The sequence below is a fragment of the Panthera tigris genome, chromosome B4, assembly GCF_018350195.1.
Source record: "Panthera tigris isolate Pti1 chromosome B4, P.tigris_Pti1_mat1.1, whole genome shotgun sequence".
Classification (NCBI taxonomy): domain Eukaryota; kingdom Metazoa; phylum Chordata; class Mammalia; order Carnivora; family Felidae; genus Panthera; species Panthera tigris.
The window spans coordinates 125,071,742-125,096,863 of NC_056666.1; the positions used below are offsets into that span (position 1 = coordinate 125,071,742).

At 46.7% G+C, this 25,122-nt stretch overlaps 1 protein-coding gene across 4 annotated transcripts in view; it reads left to right on the top strand.

The window, feature by feature from the left end:
• RFX4 (regulatory factor X4) overlaps positions 1-25,122 on the top strand; it is a 143,459-nt gene that overhangs the window by 34,416 nt on the left and 83,921 nt on the right. For all 4 annotated transcript variants that reach the window (XM_042993088.1, XM_042993089.1, XM_042993090.1 and 1 more), the window contains one exon: positions 7,637-7,760. In XM_042993088.1, the coding sequence (XP_042849022.1) occupies positions 7,637-7,760 (124 nt within the window). The remainder of the gene's footprint in view (positions 1-7,636; positions 7,761-25,122) is intronic.

A 25,122-nucleotide genomic window follows, 5' to 3' on the forward strand; every position in this document is an offset into this window, starting at 1 on the left:
GCAGACTCCAGGTTCTGGTCCGATTCCATCATCACAGTGGCAGCACAAAATCCCCGATTCAGCCCATCACTCTGCATCAGCCAAACCTACAGGTTAAGCAGATGCCAGTGGCAAACCAGGCTTGTGCCTGGCTGGAGACATCACCAGCCAAGCTCTTCTGCTGCTCCCTGTCGAGTTGGCAGGACTGTTACCCCTATTTAAAGAAGAAGAAACCAAGGCAGGCAACTGAACACAACAGAGGGTCACAGTCTCACTCCACCCGAGGGGAGGATTGCCTGATTCCCAAGAAGGCCCTCAAAGGGGAGGGAGAGCCAGCCGAGGCCCTGGGAGAAATACCAGATCCATCTGAACACGTGTTTCTGGTTGGTTGGTCTACATAGCAGCAAGTCGTAGGCTTAAGTGCTGTTTAAAGAAAAATGGATCGGTTTTGTTTCTTTGCTTGTTTTGGCTTTTTATAGATTCAGCCTCAGACCTAGCCAGAGCCAATGCCCACCATTTTGTTCGTGTTTCTTGTCCAGTGAAGTCCTCTCCTTGGTTCCCATTTTCTTCTGATCAATTGTCAGCTTCCTAAAGGCAATGGCAGGGATTACGTGTTGTTGCTCACTGCTGTATTCTACAGTGCCTGGCACACAGTAGGAGCTCAGTAAATGTGTGCCGGCTCATTGACCAAAGGAATGTCAGTCCATAGCACACAGTGAGAGCTTTAGGAGCCTCGTACCTGAGTTCATACTCCAAACCTGGCTTTTCCCAGGAGAGTGGCTTTGGGCAGTCACTTTGCCTGGCCCTCCCTTTCTTCCTCCCTGTCATGGAGATGATGTTACCCATCTTGTGTGAGGAGTGATAGCAAATGTGAATATCCCTGGCACAGAAAATATAAAGCAAATATGTTCATATTAATTGGGGGTTTTTCCTTAATCACCCAGGTCTTAAGGTTAAAAAAAAAAAAAAGTGCTTTTCTGATCTGTGCAAAAGTCTGTGCAAAAGTCCGCTTTCCTTCCTTCCCACCTCCTTCTCTCTTCCTTCTGCAGGGTTGACTGACTGTGTTCAGGGCACAGTAGTAGCAACTGTGCTAACATAAATAGGGATGCTGTTTGGTCCCTGCCTTCAAAGGACTCTCAGTCTAAGATGTAAAGTGTTACCAGAATATTCCACAGTAACCTAGAATAATACTGACAGGTGCCCCTTATCCAGCGTCCCCCTCTGCCACCTAGAGGGCTGTGGGTTGTGCGTGGATTCTTGTTGATCCCCTCAGCAGCCTTGGGAGATGGGTATTAGTATCCTTTGCATCATGTTACTGATGAAAGAGACAAGAATCTGAGGGTTCAAGCAACACACCCGAGCCTGTGGTGCCTTGCAAGTGGTGTGGGCAGGATTTAACCTCAGCGTCCCCTGCCTCTGAACCCAGTGCTGCTTCTCAGTGAGGGCAGTTGGAGCCGCAGACAGATATGAAGGGCTGTGGAAACTCCCAGGAAGTGATGAGAGCTTTGGGGGCAGAGGCTGCGCTTCCTGTCAAGACTTTCTCCTCCACAGATGCAACTCCGTGCCTGGCGGGTGCCCATCACAACACTCGGCATGTTATCGGGTGAATGAATCCATGAATCTGGCAAGGATGAGGAACCAACTAAGAGGCCATGAGCAGATGGGGCTGGGTGGGAATTAAACATAGTGTCAGGGAGAGAAATTTGAGCTGAGCCTAGAGGGGCTCACCTCTTGTGGTGGAATGCCCTAGAACATATGGGGTGGGGAGCATGTGCAAGATCAACAGTCCTTTGGCTGGGGAGAAGTGTATGTGCAGAGCAATGGGTCGAGAGGAGCCTGGAGAAGTAGTCAGGGGTCATATGGTGGGGGCCTTACATGCCAAGGGAGGGAATTAGAACTTCTCCACAGAGGCAGAGGGGAGTAACTGATGGGTTTAGATTACTGTCTGGCCTCTGCTTAGCAAGTTTGTTTTCATGTATTTTTCAGTCTCTGGGTCAACCTGAGTAATAAGTTACTATGTCCTGCAAGGCTTTTAAAAGTCCTGCTGTCTGATCTTCTGGTAAAATAGAAGAGAAAGTTTCTGTTGTAGACATGTCCGCAAAGACCCGGGTAGTGGAGACTCTGAACTGAAATCTCACACGTACAGAGAAGAGAACAGGTTTCAAAGGAGAGCAGCAGGAACAATTATGCTGGGTGCTGAAACATTTGGTCTTCATTGTCAAGTGCTGATACGGAGCTTCCTCCCCTGCCCTGGGTTGCTGCGGCCAAAGCCTCATGAGGAGATCTTTTTCAAAATGTATACCGCAGATAATGACTCCTGTTGGCTAGTAGACTGAGTTCATTATCTCCCCATAATAGGATAGGTTCAATTCAAATATGATCAAGTTATTAAATAGAAGATCAGAAAAGTGGAAGAAGTGGGGAATTTTTTGGTGATCATTAAAAATATCCAGGTATAATGGAGTATTGTTCACCATGTCAGACTAATGATGTCCTCTACAAGTGAGGAGAAGGGGAAATTTCATCAGATATGAAGAGAAATAATTAACTGCCTTTCTTTCTGCCATGCCTTGGTCAGCGAAGCAGACATTCCAATTAGCAACTTCAGTACACGCACGGACCCTCTGGATTTTGTAAGGAGGTTTGGGGAAAGGTATCATGACGCTATTTCTGCGGAAACTCATCGAGCGTCAAAGTTGCCCTTAATGCCAGTTACATCTATTCATTTGTAGAGCTTATTAAAATGCTTCATAGTCATAAGCCACCTAGATACCTTGAGGCGAAGAAGCTCTGGGAAGAGGAACAAAATGTGGGTAGCATTGTAGTTATTTAGAAGGCTCTGGCCTTTGGCAGGTAACCGCTTAATTAATTCAGCCTGTGTGAACCGGGACTTACACTCATCTGGATTCAGATAGTTTGTTGCTGCTATGGGTTCATTTAATGGGATGTATTTTAACCCTGCTCTTCTATTTTAATGCTGATCCCTTGGCCGTACTCAGTGAGCTAGCGAGCCACAAGAATATCAAATATAAACTCAGGCACGGGGGGTGGGGGGCTTAAGCAAAATAGCTAATGGTAAGGGGGAGCCAGGAATCCACCTGGGAGACTGTGCTCTCTAACACCACATGATCACCGCCCTCCATTACTCCCTTGCGGTTCTTAACCATGAGGAATGGCGCCTCCAGTCATCCTCCAGTCCAGTTAGGAACCTGAGAGCTTGCCTTGGTTGGTGCCATCCATCTCACATCTATCTGGCAGCATAAGAACCACACGCACTGAGTGTTATCCCTGCCCCCCACGGCCACTCCTCCAATTTATACCCCATCACTTTTTGCCTGAAGTCTTGTAGTAGCCCCTAACTGGTCTCGTTTGTTCATTTATTTGTTCAACAGATTACGAGTCAGTCGCCGTGTGCCAGGCCTTACTAGTCAGCCTTGTCCTCCTACAGTAGAGGTGCCAGAATGACCTGCCAAAGAGTGAATCTGATCATGCTGCAACCATGCCTAAGAAAACTTAACTGGCCCCCTAGGGGTGCCTGAGTGGCTCAGTCGGTTAAGTGTCCCACTCTTGGTTTCGGTTCAGGTCGTGGTCTCATGGTTCATGGGTTCAAGCCCCATGCTGACAGTGAGGAGCCTGCTTGGGATTCTCTCTCTCCCTCTCTCTCTGCCCTTCCCCCACTCTCTGTCTCTGTCTGTCTCTCAAAATACAGAAATAAACTCAAAAAAAAAAAAGAAAAAGAAAAATGGCCCTCTATCATTTTAAAGGGTCATATGCCTTTTGTAAGATGAACTCTGAATGGCTTGAAATGCATGTATATTGAATGTACCTATGGATTTTTCTGGCCAAAGTTAATTTTAGGAAATGATTAGCAAGGATAAGCAAAAAGGGATACTTTCTCCTCCCCACAGCTTGTCCTGCACAAAATTGCAGCCATCCAGGATGTGTGTGTGTGTGTGTTAGACTGGAAAATGTTCTACCATAGTCTACAGAGTTGAAATCAAAGCTTTGAAAAGAAATTGCTTTTTTTTTTTAAGTTTATTTATTCATTTATTGGAGCAGGGAGGGGCGGAGAAAGGAAGACAGAGAATCCCAAGCAGGCTCCACACTGTCAGCGTGGAGCCCAGTGTGGGGCTCGAACCCACGAACTGTGAGATCATGACCTGAGTGGAAGTCAGGAGTCGGATGCTTAACCGACTGAGCCACCCAGGTGCCCCTGAGAGGAAATTGCTTAATGGGACTCTCAGTAGTCTAAGATGAAACCAAGGAAACTTGGATGTTTTTTGCTTTTATTGTTATATTCGTTTACAATCAATCCGTTGTTGGCTAATAGAACATAGTAAGCTTTAAATTCATATTAGTGACTGTTGTTATTGATGACATTATTTCTACAGCATCCCAGAAACGCTCTGGTCTTCCTGCCTCTGAGTCTTTATTTTTTCAGTTCACTGAGTACTGCTCCATCGCCTCCTGCAAATGACATTTCTGCAGTAATTCTTGAACTCCGAGGGTTGCCAAACTTCTATTCCAGGCCATATTCTCTTGGGGGCATTGGAAGATTCTCCATACCCCCTCCCCCTTTGTTTTTTTTTAAAGGCTCCTTTGCAAGCCCTTTCTCCACTCGGACCATTGTCTCCATCATCCAAAGCACATTGTCTCTCCCCCTTGCTGTTCTCCTTTGCCTAGAATCCCCTCCATCTACCACAGCAGGACACTGTAGTGGGTTAGAGGAAGACTCTCCCATTTACTGCCTGCGCGACCATGGGCACATGAGTTCCACTCTCTGAGCCATATAAACCTACCACATAAGGTAGGCTTTATACCCATGTATCCAGTTTCCTCATTGGACACATGGGTATAAAACCTACCTTATATGGTTATTGTGAGGATGGAAAGAGATACCAGATACCCAGTGCCTGGCACCTGGGAAAAGAGCAGCAACTGATGCTAGCTGTCACAAAATTCGAATCCCACTTCATCCATGAAACCTTAATTACCTCTTCTCATCTACACAGGAATCTCTCTGTTCTCCCACCTTTGACTGCTCTTATAGTAGTTAATTTTTCATATTTTGATGCATTATTCTTCCCAGATAGACTGCAAAGTGAACCAGGACATAGGTCATGCCTTATGTCAACACAAGAGGCTACAGGAGCCAGACAAGGAACAGAAAACAGATTGGTGTCAGAAAAGTAGGGAGGAGTGAGGACTCTGGCCAACTCGAGGGCACACCTACCTCTGGCCAATTATTGTCATGCGGGAATATGGGCCCAGCATTGCCAGATCTCAGCCTTTTCACAAGAAGCCAGATTCTTAGGGGAAATGTCCTGAATTTTAAAAGCCAGGCCAACAATATTGAGGCCAAGCAAAGCATGTCTGTGAGACCCCACTTTGTGAAAGCTGCCGTATTTGGATGGTCCATACAAGTTTGTATGTAAACTGGTCATGTGGACCTCTGAACTCACTTTTACAGAGAAACAGTGCTGTGAATGGCAGTTAGGGGTCCAGGCTAAGCTAGAAGGCTGATTCCCATTCATACCAGACCTGAAGCTTAGGACAGTCCCAAGAAATCTCATCTCTATGTGAAAGCATTTTCCCACGGCGAGCCACGTCCAGTGTTTGTTCTAATTTCCGATGTCAGGGACATGTATACTAGAATGTAAGCCCTTTCAGGCCAGGGCCTTTGTTTTGCTCTCTGCTATTTCCTTAGTGTCGAGAGCAGTGCCTGGAACTCAATAAATATTTGTTGAATTTTAAAGATTACCTGTATCTCTATCCATCTGCCCACCATTTAATCTATTCCCTACGTGCAAACAAGGACTATCTTGCGCACCAAGTGCTCCCCAGCACTTGGCAGGTGGTAGGAGATCAATAAGTATTTGTTGAATGAATATATAACTGCAACGATCCATCCACCAGACACTTAATTGAGCATCTGCTGTGTACCAAGGAATATGTTGGCCTTCAAGGATGCAGGAGTGACTCAGACACCATGCCAACCTCAAGGAATTAGGTCACCCAGAAAGGATTGCATAAACAGTTTCCCGGAACACTTCTAAAAAATGATCAGGAGTTACTCAGTGCTCCCCTTCCCAGAAGAAGGGGGACTAGGTGAGGTGATGAGACCACTCAGCACCAGGCTTCTTCATTTATCTGGGCGTGCCTAGGGTTATATTCATTGGTAAGGTTTGGATGTGAAATGATTCAATTGATTTTCTTTTAACCACATGCTGGAATGAGCACAGTGAGCACTGCCCTTTCAAGTGGCCACCTCAGGAGGCCGTGTCCTCATTCTGCTTCACAGTCACGGCAGGACTGGACCACTTCTTTGGCAAGTGCCCCTGAGAAGTTAGAAGCCATCTGAGGATATTTATTTCACTGCTCTAGAATCTTGCCTTATTTTTGTCTCTGCCCCCACTCCCCACCCCACAACAAATGTTTGAGATGAAAGGGCTATTCCAGTCACTTTATTCCTCAAACTTGGTTCCAAATGACTTTGGGTCGTTTCCAAAAATCCAGTTTGTGATCCAGAAAGAAATATCTTCTGTTCGTGAGTTAATTGAACAGTGTGTGCCCCAGGCTCTGAAAGCAGCAGGCCCAAAGAGACGTCCCCAAGTTGTCATGTGCCCTGGCAGTTCTGCTGGAAGAAGTGTTCTTAAACCTTTCAATGTGTCTATGAAAAAGGGGGCAGGATTCTTTTTGATGCCTACACTCTGGTGTTTAGGTGAAAGAGGGGAAAATAGGATAAACTGTATCTAGTTTATTTTTATATCCCAAGATCTAGGACCCATTCAGGACATATGGGCACCCAAAGATGTTTTAAGGAGAGGATAGTTGTATGATGGTGAGGTCCAACACCTACTAAGTGTTTATCGTGTTCCAGGCACCATGCCTGCACATGTCACACGTTCGACTGTCACAACAGCTTATGAGGTGATCACAGCCAGCACCTCCAAAAGGAAACCCTACCTAAGGGTAAATAACTTGCTCAAGGTCACCAAGCCAGCAAGTGACAACAATGGGGTTTGAATCCCCATGGAAAGTCCCTACCCTAAACCCTTAACCTAGGGTCATTACGAAGGTGATGGGTATAGAATCGTAATTCCAGCACAGCAGAGGAGATCCTGAAGAAACCAGAGGGTTCGGCTCCCACTGGGATCCTAAAACCTTCCTTCAGTCAGTGGATTACTGGCTGTCCCACTGTCTGGTTTCTCCTTGGGTGTTTGTTTTCCCACGGCTATCCCACCGCACTGCTCTTGTTAGCAAAGACGCTCCAACACTGGGACACCTGTTAGAAATGGCTACATGAGTGAGTGTGTGGTTCGAAGCTCGGCTGACTGGGGCACCTACGGGATCCTGTGTATCACTTTGGGAGTTTGGGGGAACCTGATCCACCCAGAATGTGGCCAGACCAATGGCAGCATGGAAGAGAGGGACTGGGAATTTGAGCTGAAAGTGATCCGAGGTCACACAGCCACGGGGGCTAGAAGTCCGATCCTGCCGACCTACCAACTTCACGCGTGACCATGTGGCTTTGTCCTCCTGGGCTTCAGTTTCCCCATCTGTAGGAAGACTTCTCTTCAAGTCCTCCTCTGGAGGAGAGCTAGAAAGACCATGCCCTTCTTGCTTGAGGCTTGCTCATTGGGCATTCATTCCACAGGCTGGAGGAGAACTATGAGATCGCAGAGGGGGTCTGCATCCCTCGCAGCGCCCTCTACATGCATTACCTGGACTTCTGCGAGAAGAATGACACCCAGCCTGTCAACGCGGCCAGTTTTGGAAAGGTGAGTCCAGCCTCCCCAGGCTTATTCCTATCCTTCCCCACTTCCCAGTAATTTATGCACAGTTCTTAATCATTTTGAACATCTTAATTGCTTTTTTTTTTAATTTTTTTTAACGTTTTTATTTATTTTTGAGACAGAGAGAGACAGAGCATGAATGGGGGAGGGGCAGAGAGAGAGGGAGACACAGAATCGGAAGCAGGCTCCAGGCTCTGAGCCATCAGCCCAGAGCCCGACGCGGGGCTCGAACTCACAGACTGTGAGATCGTGACCTGAGCCGAAGTCGGACGCTCAACCGACTGAGCCACCCAGGCGCCCCTTAATTGCTTTTTTTTAAAGTTGCTTTGGTAACTTAAATACTTTGGTAACTTTGCTATAATACTTTGCTGTAAAAAGTCCAAAGGCTTATTCGCAAGGTAATACCAAGCCCAATACCAAAACAAAGTAATACCGAAGTATGAAAACTTCCACACGATTCAGACAGGTCATAGAGTAAAAAGGGAACACCTAAGTGGACTTTCCTCAGTACTCAATTTGCAGGAAGTGACTTCTTTCCTTCCGAGGGACAAATATTAGACTCCCAAGTGTGTTCCGTGTCTGTCAGTGAGTCTGGGGCAGGCAAACTGCTTGCGTCTGTAATGTGAAAGCCTTGGAGAAGCTGGAAGATGGCCTTATATCATTAGCTTAGAGATCTGAGAATCCTCTACTGGGAGTGGTCTTATTTGCAATATTACCGCAGGCTTGGCTGCTGTCTGTCTCATGACAAAAACATTTTCCACACTTAGGACTATGTCCACAAAAACTCATTGTCACTGATCATTCACATTTAACAGGCCAAGGAGGGATGTTGGAGCACTCTTTCTTTTTTTTAATGTTTATTTTTGAGAGAGAGAGAGAGAGCAGGGGAGGGGCAGAGAGAGGGATACATAGAATCTGAAGGAGGCTCCAGGCTCTGAGCTGTCACACAGAGCCCGATGCGGGGTTTGAACTCACAAACCGTGAGATCGTGACCAAGCCAAAGTCGGACGCTTAACCAAGTGAGCCACCCAGGTGCCCCAGAGTACTTTTAAAGACTGATCATTTGTCTATTTGATAGATAAAAATATGGATTTTTACACCTGCAAAATACCCAATTTAATTTGAGACAATACATCCGAACTGTTTCTCCTTAGCTTCTTTTTCCTATGTATAGTTTTTTACTGCATCCACTAACAAAAAGATAGGCAGGCTGATTTGGCACCACTGTTCCTCACCAGTTTTCTGAGTGTGGGCATAACACGACTGAACCGGCAAAAACAAGTCACTGTTTAAGTTTCGGGAATTCCCTTTTCCCAACAGATAAAATCATCAGCAGGAAAAAGAGAAAAGAGAGTAGTGTCAGCTCTGAGCCCACCCCCCTGGAGGGTTTAAAACTGAGTGGCTGGAAATTGGCTCCACTCAATAAATGGGAAGATGCTCCGTGGTGACTTAGGGAAGGGCATATGTTTTTGTGATGCATTAACCCTGTTTTTCATACGTGATAATAATTTTTTTTTTTACGTCAGTGGAGACACCACCTTTGCTGTTTCTTCCGTTTGTGTCTTCAGTCCATCAGTGTTGGCTGAGATGGGCTGCGTGGGCGGCACTGTGTTCTGGGGAAAATGAGAAGGGAATCCAGTATGGGTCCCGCTTGTGGAGAGGCTCACGGTCTAGGGAGGGAGTCGGTGAGCTCCTCAGCAGGTGGGAGACAGAAGAGCACACCCGGAATCCAGGGGATCCTGGAGCTTTGTCACACGTCTGGGGTCCTGGGACATTCACTCGCATCCACACTTCCTCATGGCGGCCACAGTGGAGAGTCCAGGATAGGGCCTCAGATGGAGGGACAGGTGGGGTGAACCAAGAGATCAAGAATCTAACTCTCCTGGACTAACCGCTTAACTTCTCTGAGCCTCAGCCCTCTCTGCTGTGAACTGGGAATCAACCCCTCCCTTCCTCATGGGGATGCTGTAGGATTCAAGGGAGATGATTGTCAGTGGATGATGTGTGGTATATGTATGTCCCTGTCCGGGGCAGGCAAGTGGCTTGGCTTGTAATGCAAAAGCCTTGGAGAAACCAGGAAATGAATCTTCAGGTACTATTCCCTCAGTCATCTGATCAGGTCAGGTACAGTGACACCCACACGTGCCATTGCAGTTGTTGTTACGAATTTCCCCATGAGCTGTTTGTGCACAGATTCTGGGGTGGGGGAAAGACCATAAAAACACAAATCCTCGCCATATCTAGAAACTCCATTTTGCCCAAATAAGGACCTTTTCTTTCCTTTTTCTCACTTCTGTAACACTATTGTCAGCTCAGGGTTTCCTTGACTTTGTGATCTAGGTAAAATCGATTTAACTCAGCCCCTCCTCTCCACTCCCTGGGTGTTAGCTTTCTCAGACCCACCTTGACCTGAGACTCTTTTTTCTGTCTACACCACTTCTCTCTACCTGTGCTGTTCAAGACGGTAGCTGTGAGCCACATATGGTTGTTCAACTTAAACAGAATTAAAAATTCAGTTCCTCAGTCACATGAGCCATGTTTCAGATGCTCACTGGCCACATGTCACTAGAGGCTGTCGTATTGGACAGTGCACATAGAACATTTCCATCATCACAGAAAGTATTCTTGGACGGCCCTGTTCTGAACCACCATGAGCCAAGGATGAAACTCAGAGTCCTCTTTGATTTGCACAAGACAGCCCGCAGAAAGCATTTGTGACCCCAGTAGACTGAAGTTTGAAGGAGGGATTTACATCCCGGACAGCATCTAATGGAACAGACATCCCCATTCCAGAATGCTCTCCCACCTCCATACCACACTAGAGGCTCCCTGGGCCTCCCCCTGCCAGTTCCCCACAGCCAGTCCCAGCCCCCTCTGCTCTGCCACCCCCCCCTTTCCCCTTCTGCCACCTCCCACTGCTCAGCCCCCCTTCCTCCTCGGGACAACCTCCACCAGATCTCCTCTGTTCTCTAATCCTTGGTCCTACTGACATCTATGTCCACAGGTCTTACTTTCAAAATATTGTTTTCAAATAATAACTTTTCTCTCTAAGAATTACAGTGCCAGCTGCTTCCAAAATAGTCATTAAAAAAAGACATCCAAACTCAGTCCAAAAGCAATGACATACTCTAATGGTATTAAAAGCACAAATGCAAAAGTGCTTTGCAGGTACCTTGCCATTGATTTCAAATGCACTGGAAATTCGGGCTGTCCTTCCAGCCACAGAGGACAGAAGGAGCCCGCTGAGGGTTTCTACACTGAGCTTGTTGAACTGAAATCCCGGCCATGCTCGCCCTTCCTAAGGGCTCCCAGCTGCAGCTGCCATCCCCCCGGAGAGAAAGGGACTGGTTGTTCTGTAAAGCCTGGGGTGTAATTGTGGGCAGCCTTCCTTTGAGCAGATCCATCCAAACTTGCTGCTATTCATCTATGAACTTTTAACTCTGCGTAGGCAAGGTTCAATATTTCAGCTTCATTTTTAGAGAAAAATTTGGTGATAGTCTTCCACCACCCGCCTCCCCCGCCCCCGCCATCCCGGCAACCCCCCACTCTCCTCCCCAGCTTGCAAATGGGCTGAGGTGAAACAGCATCAGCGGTGAGGCTCTCCGTCCCCCCTCCCGTGTGGCCTGGTGGGGATACTGTCCTTGATAAAGCGAGTGGACGGCAGCAATGGTTTTGCTGCAGGGAAGAACTGAAAGAGATCCTCTTTCCAGCACTGTGGCCAAGCCCCATAAGCACTGGCTTCCAGTAAGCCCGTATTGACTTTGGGTCCCAGAATTGATTGAGGCATCACAGAGAATGCTGAAGCTTCAAGCTGTACTGGGCTTGTGCCTGCCTTTCTGTTGGCTAGGGTAACGAAAGGTCACCCGGCTTGGAGTCACTTCACTTTCCTGAGCTCCCATTTCCTTACCTCTAGACGGGAATAATCCCTCACAAATGACTCTAGGGATAAAATGAGACGCTGCTTAGGAGAGCATTTTTAACATTGTAAGGCATTCTACCAATGGAAGAAGCCACCGTTATCTAAAACTGGCCTCACTCCATCCTGTTTCTTCTGTTTCCTACCATGCTTTTTCTTTATAGCACTTATAACAGTCTGAACTGTTACATATGTGATATAACTAATATATTACATGTTATATGTATAATTATCTGTATGGCATCATTGCCTGTTATTCTACCTCAATATATTACAGATAATATTCATATGACATAATATGTATGTACATATATATGTTAATCATATATATATGTGTGTGTGTGTATATATATATATATATATATATATATATATATATATATCTGTTAGTTGCTTGTGTTTTATTTGCCTCCTTCTCTAGAATGGAAGCTCCATGAGGCCTTTTTTTTGTTCACTATGCATCCCTAACTCCCAGAATAGCGCCCGGCACATAATAGACCCTCAGATATTTATTGAAGATTGAATGACTTGTGTTATTGCTATTTGCCAAGGACGCTGAAATCATTTGATACACGTGAATGTGTTTTAGCCTGTATGATGCCCATATGAAACAGGCATTGTATCAATTTTCCATTACCCATTTGCTGGGCACGGATGAACTTGTCCAGGTACCAATGGAAACTGGTTGTATTTTCACTTACTTTGAAGGGCTACCTTCAAAGTCCTCTGCTCAGCTGTCCTGCTCTGTCCTCCGATGACATCACAGGGAAACCCCACAGCATCCCAACCATGTTCAGCCATCGTATTGGTGTTGGTTAGAAGATTAACTCATTTTCAGCTATGAAAAAGTCCCACTCGGTCCAGTTTAAAACGTCCATCTCCCATGCAAGGCAGAGCCTCTCCCTTCCTGGGGCTCAGAATTTGCTCTGTCAAAGAGGGGCAGGGTGGGTGCTTCCTTCCTCTCTCTGTCTTCTGCCTTCTCCAGGGCTGGAGCAGAGGGGCATCAGAGGAGGGTGAAAGAAGGAAAGTCAGCGGGACTCATTTTGAGGGCTCTTCCCGCCAGCGCCCTCTGCTGGAATGGCCATCCATCCGGCTGCAGGAATGAGTCCAGTCATGGATTGGGGGGAACCCCGTGGATCTCCATCCACAATGGCTGAAGGGATGTGCTCTCCAGCTGACTTTCCACCACCCACCCCCAGGCTGCTCTTGCTCCTCCGCTGAGGATCCCCCATCCGGCTCCGTTCTAGTGTTGGAGGGTTTTAACCAGCTCACTGCATACCTGCTCTTACACCCTGATTCTTAGAGATGCCCAGATGAGCCCCCACAGATGTAACCGGTGTGTGGAACGGGACAGACTCAGCAGTGTACACACATAAAGTGATTTGGCTCACACTATGGCCCAGCCTCCTTCCCTGACCCCCCGTGGCTTCATGGCAGGCTTAATTGCTGTTTGATTCTTGATTATAAAAACAAGCCTCTTTTCAATAATGTAGGCTCTCTGTTAGACATTGAAGTCTGGTCCAGGGCTCCAATCAAAACCTGCAGCCTCACATCCACTTGGAAACTCCTCCCAGACTCGCAACTCAGCCCTGACCACGTGTGGCCTGAGGACCTGCAGAGGGGAAGCGGGGCATGTGGTCTGACCTCCTGCTCTTCCCTGACCTTTTTCTCCTGCTGCTGGTGCTTACAGGCTTGCCAGGTTGAGAAAAAAAAAATACTTCCAAAATGGTAACCCCATTTCTCTAGTAAAAAGCAGTAAATTTTTAGAGAACAGTGAGTGGAACTGTAAATTGAAACAAAATCATGGGGATCAGAATTGGCCTACACGTGACATCATACCCAGCTAAATTGTCCAAGCTTTTTTTTTTTAATGTTTATTTATTTTTGAGAGAGAGAGGGAGACAGAATCTGAAGCAGGCTCCAGGCTCTGAGCTGTCAGCACAGAGTGGGGCTTGAACTCACGAACTGCGAGATAATGACCTGACACTTAACTGCCTGAACCACCCAGGGACCCCTAGATTGCCCAAGCTTATTAATAGACCATTCTTTTTAACAGATGTTAGAGAGCTTTTTATAAAATTAATAAAAATAGCAAATACCTAGGGCTTTCTATGACCTGGCACTCTTCTAAGCATTTTACATATATCTGCCTCCTCCAAACTACTCTATGAGGTAGGAACTTTTGTTATCCCCATTGTGTAGATGGGTGAACTGAGTCCCAGAGAGATAAGGTAATTTGCCCAAGGCCACACAGACAGTAAATGGATGTGAACCTGGAAAGTCTGGCTCTAAGAGTGCATGCACTTCAACTTATCTCAGTTGCCCCAGGGCAAGTTATTTTGGGGGTAGGGTATGTATGTGGGGGGGGGGCTGGAGGTAGGTGTATGTGGAGAACAAAATACTGGGCCTTTTGACCTTGGTGCAGTCGTTAGCAACCACCTGGCACCTGTTAGATGATGGAATTTGGGACTGAAATCTCGGCCTGTCTCTCAGAGGCATGAGTGCTGGTATCACAGTTGAGAAATGCCCCCTCAAATCTTTCCCCACCCAGGTGTTCTGGGCACTGTGAACCCTGCAGCCAGTATTTCCCATGCTGGTTCCCCCTCGACACTTGTGTTCCCCCACTTATTAGATACTCATTTAGCTCGATCCCTTGTGGCCCCAGCTCTGTGCTGGCAGATGGGAAGTAGGGTGAAGAAGATAGTCTGTCCTCGAGGGGAGTGGGCTGCAGAAGGGACACGTGCCCATGAGAAACCGCAGAACAAGATGGCAGATGTACCCCTGAGCTGGAACACCCATGACTGGGGGGGACAAAGGGAGGAGACTTCTGCCTCCTTAAGGGTGGGGGGTGACTGGTGGCCTGAGAATGAGGTCAATCTGGGAAGAGCCCCAGGGATGCACTACTGCCCTCTCCCGACCTGCAGCCTTGTGGGATCCACGGAAGCTGAGGAAGGTGTTTTGATTTCACCAAATACTTCTCTCTCCTGCATCTCCCCTTGGTTTTTTTGGGGGATCTCTAAGCAAAAGCTCTGCCTTCACAAAGGTGGAGCATCTCTATGTTTAGCAGCAAGCTAAGCTTTTTCAGAAAGAAAAACCGGGCCTCAGATTTCTGAGCCAAGAGCACATCTCTGACTTATAAGCAGATTGCTTTCCACTTATCTGTCACATGCATTGCAGAGAGGTTGTGAGGCAAAAACTTGTCTCCCTCAGCAGACCTTTACTGAGGCCCCACCATGGGCATTGGCCAGGAGTTTCCAATAATGCCAGGTTTTGAGTCCTCAACTTGAGGATCCGTTGCCCTTACTCTCTCTGTGACCATGGACAGGTCCCTTTCCCTCTCTGAACCTCAGTCCCTCCATCTATCAAATGGGGAAGTCAGTCTACAAACATACGGGGATCTTTACTGCATTAGTTGGAAATACTTCTCAGTTAGAAACTGGGATGGGCAGTGACGCCGATTCTGTGCCAAGCCCTCTGCACACACTATCTCGTGCAGTCCTCACCCAGCCCTGTGAACTGGATGCTCGTTTTGTTCCCTTTGAACAAAGATGGCATGGCTGACTCCACGGCTACTGGAACCTTCCCTGGGAAGTTAATTCTGGGTGGAAATCAGAAGGTGGATCAGTTAGGAATTGTATTGTGGGGCTGTGGGTGAAAAATGCCCCTCTCCATCCCCAAACAGTGACTTAAATAAATGAGTGGTTTTCCTTTTCTTCACATTAAATATAAAAGATGATAACCCAACACCAGCATAACAGCCCTTTAAGAGGATCGGGAACCTGGGCTCCTCCTCTTTCTATGCCCTGACATTTGTAGCGGATGGCTTCCAACTTCTGTATCACCTCATGGTCCAAAGTGGCTGCTGGACAACAAAGGCTTATATTCCAGGCCAGAAGGGGGAAAAGGCGGTAAGAAGAGACAGGTCAAAACTCCAGCCAAATCGGCTATCTTCAAGAGCCTTCCCGGAGCCCTGCCCAGTGATCTCCCCTATATCTCACTGGCTGCCCTTGGTTGTCAGGGAAGCAGGAAAATGTAGACCATCGCCTCCTGGAATAAAAAATTAGAGTTTGGTTAGCAAGGAGAAAGGGGTAAACAATGAACCATTTTATCCACATATGAGCATTTTAGAAATACGTGTATTCATTTTTTTTTAAACATTGAGCTATAATTAACATATAACATTGCATTAGTTCTAGGTGTAGGGCATAATGGTATGATATATGTGTATAATGTGCAACAATCACCAGATAAGTTCAGTGAACATCTGCCACTACCCAGAGTTATAATTTTTTCTTTCTTGTGATGAGAACTTTTAAGATCTACTCTCTCAGCAGCTTTCTTTCTTTTTTTTTTTTTTAAATGTTTATTTATTTTTGAGACAGAGAGAGACAGAGCATGAACGGGGGAGGGTCAGAGAGAGAGGGAGACACAGAATCAGAAGCAGGCTCCAGGCTCCGAGCTGTCAGCACAGAGCCCGACGTGGGGCTCGAACTCACAGACCGTGAGATCATGACCTGAGCCGAAGTCGGAAGCTCATCCGACTGAGCCAGCCAGGCGCCCCTCTCAGCAGCTTTCAAATGTACAGCACAGTATGAACTACGGTCACCATGCTGACAGGTGATGTCCTCAGGACATTTTTTTATCTCACAACTGGAAGTTTGGACCTTTTGACCCATTTCCCCCACATTGTCCCTGTGTGTCCTTTTATAAGTGTCACAACAATGAAATGATGGAACCCAGGATTCTGAAAACATGTATGGAATACTGTCAGGTTAGGAGCCCAGGAGAAGGACACAGGTGGCACAGAGTGATCACTTAAAGACAGTGGGCAGGTAACGTGATTTATAGTCAGCTCGTCAGCAAGAGGCTCTCGTGGATGGGCACTAGACAGTCTAGCTAGGAGATAGTGCCATTTGAATACGTGGAGAGGCCATTTAGCCTCGAAACTGTGTGTCCCCTGAAGGTTTTGTTGATTTCCGGAACCCTCCGTTCCTTTGATTAAGTCCGTAAAAATGCAATTAGAACAGAGCGGGATGAGTCATTAATATATATCGGTTACTGACATACCAATATAAAGGAGTTTAATCTATTTCAGGGACTTGGAGATTGGTTGGTGAGACCCCATCATTTTTTAGCTGAGGGAATTGAGAGGAATTGAGTGGTTTTCCCCAGGTCACACATGGAGTGGCAGGGCTGGATCTAAGGGGTGGGGGAACACGGGATGCCCGCTGTGGGGCAGGGAGACCAGGAAGCAGCAGGGAGACCAGAGAAGGGGAAGCTGGGGCGACAGATGTATGAATTGAATGTATTTATATGCTGCCTTTTCCTCGTGAAGACTTGTAATTGGCAGTTGGGACTGTGGGTGGCTCCTCCTTGAATGCTTGGCTCCTTCCTCACTGCCGGCCATGCTCAAGCGATGCCAGAAAATGCCAAGTGTGTTCTGGGGACCGGTGCTTGGGGCAGCTGCGTATACCTGGGGTAGGAGCCAAAGATCCTTCTTGCTTGACGTGCCTGCCCTCTTCCTCAAGAGTCCTTCCATTCCCCTCACTGACCCCAAGTCACGTGCAGGGCCCTGCGAGGGCGCAGGAAGATGAAGGTGCTCTTGAGGCATCAGGATCCTTCAAGAATGCTCTGTTTCCAGTTTTCAAAGGAAAACGCTAATTCCATTGATGGAGTTCCCTGCAACTTTAAATTCCTGCGTGTGTTTTTCTTCACCTTGAGTATCTGCTGTGGGGTGTCCACGTCAGAAGGTCTGCTTTCGTACCCGACCCCACAGTGTGTGATTTCAGGTGTCTGTCTCTACGTGTCACGCAGTGCCCAAGCTCAGAAGTCAGACTGTCTGGGCTCGAGTCCCATCCCCACCAGTTACCAGCTGGGTGAGCTCAGACGATTTCCAAACCACTCTGGGCCTCTCTCAGTTTCTTCATCCAGAAAATGGGAACATGGCAGGAACCGCGTGGAGAGTTGTTGTCATAATGGCTATTGGGGGAGGGGGCTTCCTCAGCTCAGTGCCTGGTAAATGTAAACACTCCGTGCATGTCAGCTATGATTATGATTTCAGTTCACCATGGCAGCACTCCATGACTTTGATACATCGTGTTTTTAATATATCACCGCTAACATCGATGTTTTGGCTCTTCCCGCTGCTCTTCCTTCTGAACAATTTTGAGAACAATTGTTCTAAAAATGTCCTGCCTGGTGCGCATGCTGCCATTACCACCCTCACCCGCTCCTGTTGTCGCTTTCGGAGTTATTCCGGTCTTGACTTAACCTGTAGCTTATGTAACTCACCTCATTCTAGCTAAGCCCCTGTGTGAGGACTGTTTCTTCTTGTACTTAAACACGTGACACACCATCCAGGCAGCCTCAGGATGAGACTGGGCTCACATATGGGTTGGGGGCTTCTCAGAATTGTCATCCACGGTACCTACCTCTCAAGGGACAACACGTTAGCTGTTATGCTTGCAGCTCCGGGAGTTTTCACAGAATCCTTCATCAACCCATGCACGGGATTTGAAATTCCATTTCTGTCTCATCGCACTGGATAGGAGTTTCTCGTAAATATGTGAAATTTCTCTCGGGGGAATTTCCTGCAGCCACCCCCCACCCCCTCCCAGCACCTGGCACCTAGTAGGTGTTCCCAGAAAACTCTTGAATGGCCAGAGGTGCATCAAGATAGTGTAATCGCTTTGGCAAACACCCATTTCAAAGTGAAAGCATAGAGGCAGGCTGTTTCAAAATCCTTATTGATACCACTAACTTAATTATATTTTCTTCTCTGCTAAAGGGGTGAGGTCTCTCGTCAACAAAGAAAGTGAGTAGTACGTTTCTCACTTTCACACTTGAAGTTGTGACAATTAGAATCCCTTGGAACAACCTCTTTTCTTAATCATCTCTTTCTCGTGTTCAAAACAATTGTGCGTGTGTATTTTTAAGAGAAGGCACAGGACTTTTGCAATACATAGTTACAAAACAACTTGCCCTTATACTGAATTTCTCACCTCTTGCTATTTGAAAAGCCCCTCTACTTTTCCCACACCCAAAAAACCTCTCAACTCAGACCCACAGCTCTTATTTTTGAACTGTTCTGAGCGTACTTGACTCCTTATACACATGAGTTTGTCTCTTTCAAAGTGTGGGAGGATGTGCACTTATCCCATTACCTTGGAACTCCTTTTGGATCAGTCCTTGTTGGTGGCAAATCGTTGCCTCCTGAGGGTGGATTGAATTTTTGGAAACAACCACAGCCTTTTTTCAAAGCCTGTCCCTGATGACTTAAGTTTGGAGATCAAGCTAGATCAAGATCATACACTTTGAGATCAAAATCAAACAAAGCCTGTCTGTAAGAGTAACAAGACAGAGTGGCTTTCTGGAGTGGCTGTAAAGGTGTCCCGAGGCGGCATCTAGACAGGACATCAGGGTTTTCACACACAGTTAGTGGACCCCTTGCTGGCTCCCATGGGTACCAGACATATTGAAGAAGAGGAGAGACAGTCGAACTAGAGTCTGTGAATCTGAGGAGGCTTGAACAGACGTAGATCCTTGTATCTCATCTGTGAAATGGGGATCACCATATTTTTCCCTCCAGCATCGTCTTTAGGATGAAATCAACGTTGCATGTCAAACACCTCATCCAGTGCCTGGTTCTTGCTGATGCTCAGGGTGGAGGCTGCTCTTCTTTCCCTCCTTCCCTTCCTTCTCTTAAAGGCGGTGGGGGGGGGGGGGCGTGGTTTGAATATGTCATTTCAGAAACACGTGCCTAAAACTCACATTTCTTGAAAGGCTGTGCCCACAAAATCATGTCAGGAGAGCCCACGTGTGGAATTGCCTTCAGCCTACAGCCACACGTGGTTGACCGGGGAGAAGAGTGGACAGGAGAGATGGATAGCCTGGCCACCACCACCTAGAAGAAATCTGGCAGCTCCAGGGAGGGGAGTTCTGCAGGGCTGCTCTGCTTCCCACCCCTAGCCCCATGGAGCCCCCGGCCCTGGCTGCCTCGGCTCAAAGGGAGAAGGGTGGGATTCCCGAGTAATTAAAGGGAATTTGGAAGGCTGGGATGTTGCGGAATGTTAGATCAGTAGCTAGAACAGCATGTGGTGTTCTTTAGGCAGGCTTCATTGAATCCATACAAAAAGAGAAAGAGGGGCTGCCTGCCGCCTGCTCATTTATCAAACAGCGAAACTCAGCTTTCACAGCTCCACAAAAGTGTTTGACTGTTTGCTGAGTCTTGCTGCAGAAATTAAAAGCTGAACAGCCTTAGTGGGGCTGAACCGACCCTGCATTTTGAGACTCAAACTAAATTGTGCTGGGCTTTCAGATTCTGGGACCAGCTGATTATTTGGTGACAAGAGAAGAGAATAATTTGTAATTTGCAGCCCGTAAGAAACACTTTAAAAAAAAAAAAAAGGCAGCAAACCCCCTTCCCACAGGTTTTTGTTGCGGCTGGAAGGAGGGGTGCAATCTGTAACAGCCCTTTCTTTGCTCAGAGTGGGAAAAGTCTTGACCTCCGTTTGGGAAGAACGTGATGCTGTACGGCGTCCCCCACCCCCCACCCCCTACTCAGCAAACGTCCCTTCCTCTTAGTTCCCTGTTTGAAATCATCTTTCTTTTCGAGAAGGAGGAGGAGAGGATTTGTCTTCCAGGATTTCTAGATAAAATGTGTTGTCACAAAAAGAACTAAATATTCTAACCGCACGAGTAATATTGCTTGGGAGACCAGGATATACCACAGAAGTCTGAAAAAAAAAAAAGGAGTTCAATGAGGATCCTCCGAAAATCCGTCAAAGGATCTTACTAGAGGGTGCCAATGAAGAGAACGGGCTAGAAGAGGATGAGGACCATGGAGACAGAGCGGGGTGTTAACACACGTGGACCCCTCTGCTTCAGCGCCCTGCCTGGAAGCAGGTCACTGTCCTGTGCAGTTTTGAAAGCGCGCGGAGGCAGAGCTCTTACCCTCCTTCCTGCTCCCATCCCAGGCTGATGCGGCCCAGGAGGCAGGGCTGGGCATCCATTCCCTAACTCCTTTGGTACCCCCGCAAGCCTGTGAGATTAGCTGAGCCAGTGTTTTATCTCTGTTTGATAGACAAGAAACCTGATGCTCAAATGGAAGGTCTCTTTTGGCCCTTCAATTTAGCACATTTTTTAAAGTGATAATAGCCTTCTGCACTTCATAGAAAGCAACTGACGGTACCTCTCACAAACCTTGAAATATTTCTCCCCTTTAATCAGGCAGCTCCATATTTGAGAAACTATTATAAAGGGGGAAAAAAACCAAAATACTGGCCAATAAAAATAAAAATCGGGGCACGTAGGTGGCTCAGTCAGTTAAGCGTCCGACTCTTGGTTTTGACTCAGGTCATGATCTCACGGGTCGTGAGACCAAGCCCTGTGTCAGGCTGTGTGCTGACAGTGCAGAGCCTGCTTGGGATTCTCTCTCTTTCCCTCTCTCTGCCTGTCCTCTGCACGCGCTCTCTCTCTCTCTCTCTCTCTCTCTCAAAATAAATAAATTAAATAAAAAGAAAAATCATTATCCAAAAGGTACTGCTTATAGCATTATTTACGTTAATACAATATTAGAAACAACTTCCGTGGCCAGCCAAAGAGAGGGGCTTCATTTATTCTTTGATTTATTGAATCAATGGATTAAGGTACTGAGCCATAATGTCTCCTGCCTGGACTACACAGTGGCCTTTTCGTGGTCTCCCTGTTTCTACCCTTGCCCCCTGACGTCACTTTTCCATCCAGCAGCCAGGGCTGTCCTTTGGAAAGGTAAGTCAGACTTATTCCCCACTTTCCTGCTTGGAGCTCCCTAAGGTTTCCCCATCTCATTGTGGGTAAAAGCAGAAGTGCTCATAAAGACCTACAAGGCCCCACATGAACCATGCTCCACCAGCCACTCCCGACCTCCTGTTCTCCTGCTCTCCTGAGCACTTACTGTGCTCCAGCCACTTGGCCTCCTTGCTCTTCTGACACACATCAAACAAGCTCCTACCCCAGGGTCTTTGCACTGGCTGTTCTCTGGGCTTGAAACCCCCCCCTCCCCTCCACCACCACCACCATATCCATGAGGCTCATTCTCGCATTTCCTTCAGGTCGCCACTCTAATGCCACATTACCACTTAGCCCTTATCACCGTAAAAAAACAACAAAAAAAACCTCTCCCCCCACCCCTACCTTCTCCATTCCACTCACGCTGTTCCTTTTGTTCCTCTCTGTAGCACTTAACCTGATACAAGATATATTGACATTTTAATTAATTTATTTTTGGTCTTCTCCCACTAGATGTAAGCTTCCTCACCAAAGGCTGTTTCTGTTCAGCTCAGTGTTGTGTCCCTCAGTGCCTAGCAAAGTGTCTGGCATATAGGAGGAGCTTAGTAAATAGTTATTGTTGAGTGAATCCAAACTATGTACCGTCAGGCAACCTATTGTGGCTCTTGGGGCCGCAGCTCAGTGTAGGCAGTGAGCAGGCACCTAGTGTTTCCAATGAGGAAGTGAAATGGTCATGTTCAGGGCAGCCAAGTTAGGAGGGTGTGTCTGTGGTCCGGGTGAGGCCAGGGTGGGCTAGGGGCGCCGCGCGGGGACAGAGAGAAGTGGCCGGGCTCAGCAGGCGTCTTCGTCAGAATCAGTGCGACATGGGGTTGTGCAGGGTCCGGAAGAGAGAGCACAGTCTCTCCTCTTCTGTCTTGGGCGACTCAGTGGAGTGTGGTGCTGGCCACAAGATAGTAAAACTGCGCATATAGATCCACACATTATTCAAAAGGAGTAAGTAAAACCCTTGAGCTATGGAGGAAATCCTAGGATGAATGGATCTGTGCATTTGAAGGCCCTATTCCACAACTTGATAATTCCTCAAGATCATAGCACAGAGAATTGCAAACACACTGATTGTATGTTTTATTGCCTCTTTGAGGTAGAACAGACAGCTTCTGAAGGCTTTGTTTCCCCGGGGGCTTTTTAGAACATCTCTAGACCAGAGTCTGTGGCCCTAGTGCCTAGTACCTAGCCTGGGGCCAGGATATTATGTAGGATGCCATTTGGATAAATACTTAGATTCAGAATTTTATACTCATTCTCTTAAATCACATAATGATAAAGCTTAGCATCCCCCCCCCCCAAATGCTGCTTTTAAAAATTATCTACATATTGTTTGCAGGGAATAGGGAATGATTTATTTATATTTTTAAAGAAAAGAAAAAGAAAAACAGCCACTATAACATTCTGTAAGATTTTTGGTGCTTCCTTCAAGGTTATCGTGAATGTCTTTTGTGAGTTAGAAATACTTCTTTTTTTTTTTTAATGTTTATTTTTGAGAGAGACAGAGACAGAGTGTGAGCGGGGGAGGGGCAGAGAGAAAAGGAGACAGAATCCGGAGCAGCCTTCAGGCTCTGAGCAAGCTGTCAGCACAGAGCCTGACGCGGGGCTTGAACTTACAAACTGTGAGATCATGACCTGAGCTGAAGTTGGACACTTAGCCAACTGAGCCACCCAGGTGCCCCTAGAAATATTTGTAATGAGAAAATCCTTTTCTATCTGGAAAAAATGTTGATCTTGTATACAAATGCTATACAAAAATCTTTTTGTTCTCATAACAATCCTACCACCTTAATAGATATCCATTTTTACTTTTCCATGTTCCTTTTCCATTTCCTATATTTGTAAAAACAAACTATAAGCATAGTATAAATGTAGTTTTGAGGTATACTGTTTTATTTAACATCATGTCATACATAAGTTTTCTGTGCCGTGACATAATTTTTGTTACCGTCATTTTTAACACCTGCATAACGGTCTATTGAATGTATATATGATCATTTATTTAGCCAGCTCCCTGTCATTGGACCCTTAATGCTGCTTCCAATTTGTCTCTCTTATTAGTAACCCTGCACGTAGCTTCTTCATGTTTCAGATTATTTCCTTGGAATTCATAGATCAAAAAGTATGAATATTTTGTGGTTCGTGAGATGTATCGTAATAATGTTTGGGGAGTGGTAGTACGATAATAAATAATGTCATGAGCAATCTTTAAGAGTTTCAGTTTTGCCACACCTTTGACTGCACTCAGTAGTATCATTTTCCAAATGCCTGCTAATATCAGAACATTAAACATGGTACCTCACTGTCGTGCCTGCAGTATGGGGGAAATGTCCTAGACCAACATGCAAAAAAGATCCCTGCTCTTCCTAGGCAGCTAGTGTGTGTGTATCTGATGGGTACTGGGACTCCCATGACTTTACTGTATTGGTCAGGTAGCAAACTCTGAACCCAAATCATAACCCACTTTTAACCCGGACCTCATCTTCATGCTTTGTGTTATTTTCCCTCGACCTGTATCGGAATATCTGTAGCCGTTCAGGTTTGTACCGTTGTGAACAGCTCCTTCATATCTTGGCTCTGAAATCGGTTCTGTGATGAAAGTCTGGAGGGTGTACTTGGCCGGAGGTGGTGAGGCCACTAAAACCGTGGTGCGCACCTTGGGGCAGAGTCCTGTCGCTGAGACCCCACCCCGAATACTGCATTTCCCTCAGGTCACAGCATTTTGAGAGGGACGTAGTCCAAGTGAGGACCCATATCCTCAGCTTATGGGAGTGAGGGTGAGAGAAACCAGGGCTGTCTCTGTCAATACAGAAAGATTTCAGAGAATTCTGAAACCGTATCATCGCTGTGAGCGAACATTTTAGAAGGGCTTTTTGATTTCCCAAAGTAGTATCGTCATGTTATCTTATTAGATTTTCTAACCATCCTTTTAAGGAATGCATCTTTTACACCCATTTTCAGATGAGGAAATGCTGCCCCATTATTCACACCGGAGGTAGCTTCCCAATGTACAGAAATGGTCGATCCTTACTTCACCCATTCCAGATTCTCTGTCCACTTCCTTCCATCCCACTGATGCCAGTTTAGTTGAGGCCACCAGCACCTATCCCTCTGATCTGGGGATGAGTATGTAATTTTTAAAAACTGTTTATTCATTTTTTGAGAGAGAGAGAGAGTGAGAGAGAGAGAGAGAGAGAGAGAGAGAGAGAGGGGCAGAGAGAGAGAAGGAGACACAGGATCCAAAGCAGGCTCCAGGCTCCAACTGTCAGCACAGAGCCCAACACAGGGCTTGAATTCACAAACTGTGAGATCATGACCTGAGCCGAAATCAGACGTATAACCTACTGAGCTACCCGGGTGCCCCTGGGGATGAATATATAAACCCCTGAGTCCCCAGACATCAGAGAGGTTAAACAGCACCTCCATGTTCGAATAACTAACAAGGTCACAGTAAATGTCAGTTGAATGACTGAGCAGGTCAGTCACTGAGAATAGCAGTGTGGATGGGAGAGGGTGTGCTGGGTCAGGAGAGACTCATCTCTGTCTCTGAGAAGGCACTGTATGTTCATGCCTCACCAGGGAAGTCGGCAGGCGTGTCTCAACTCACGAAGGGCAGCT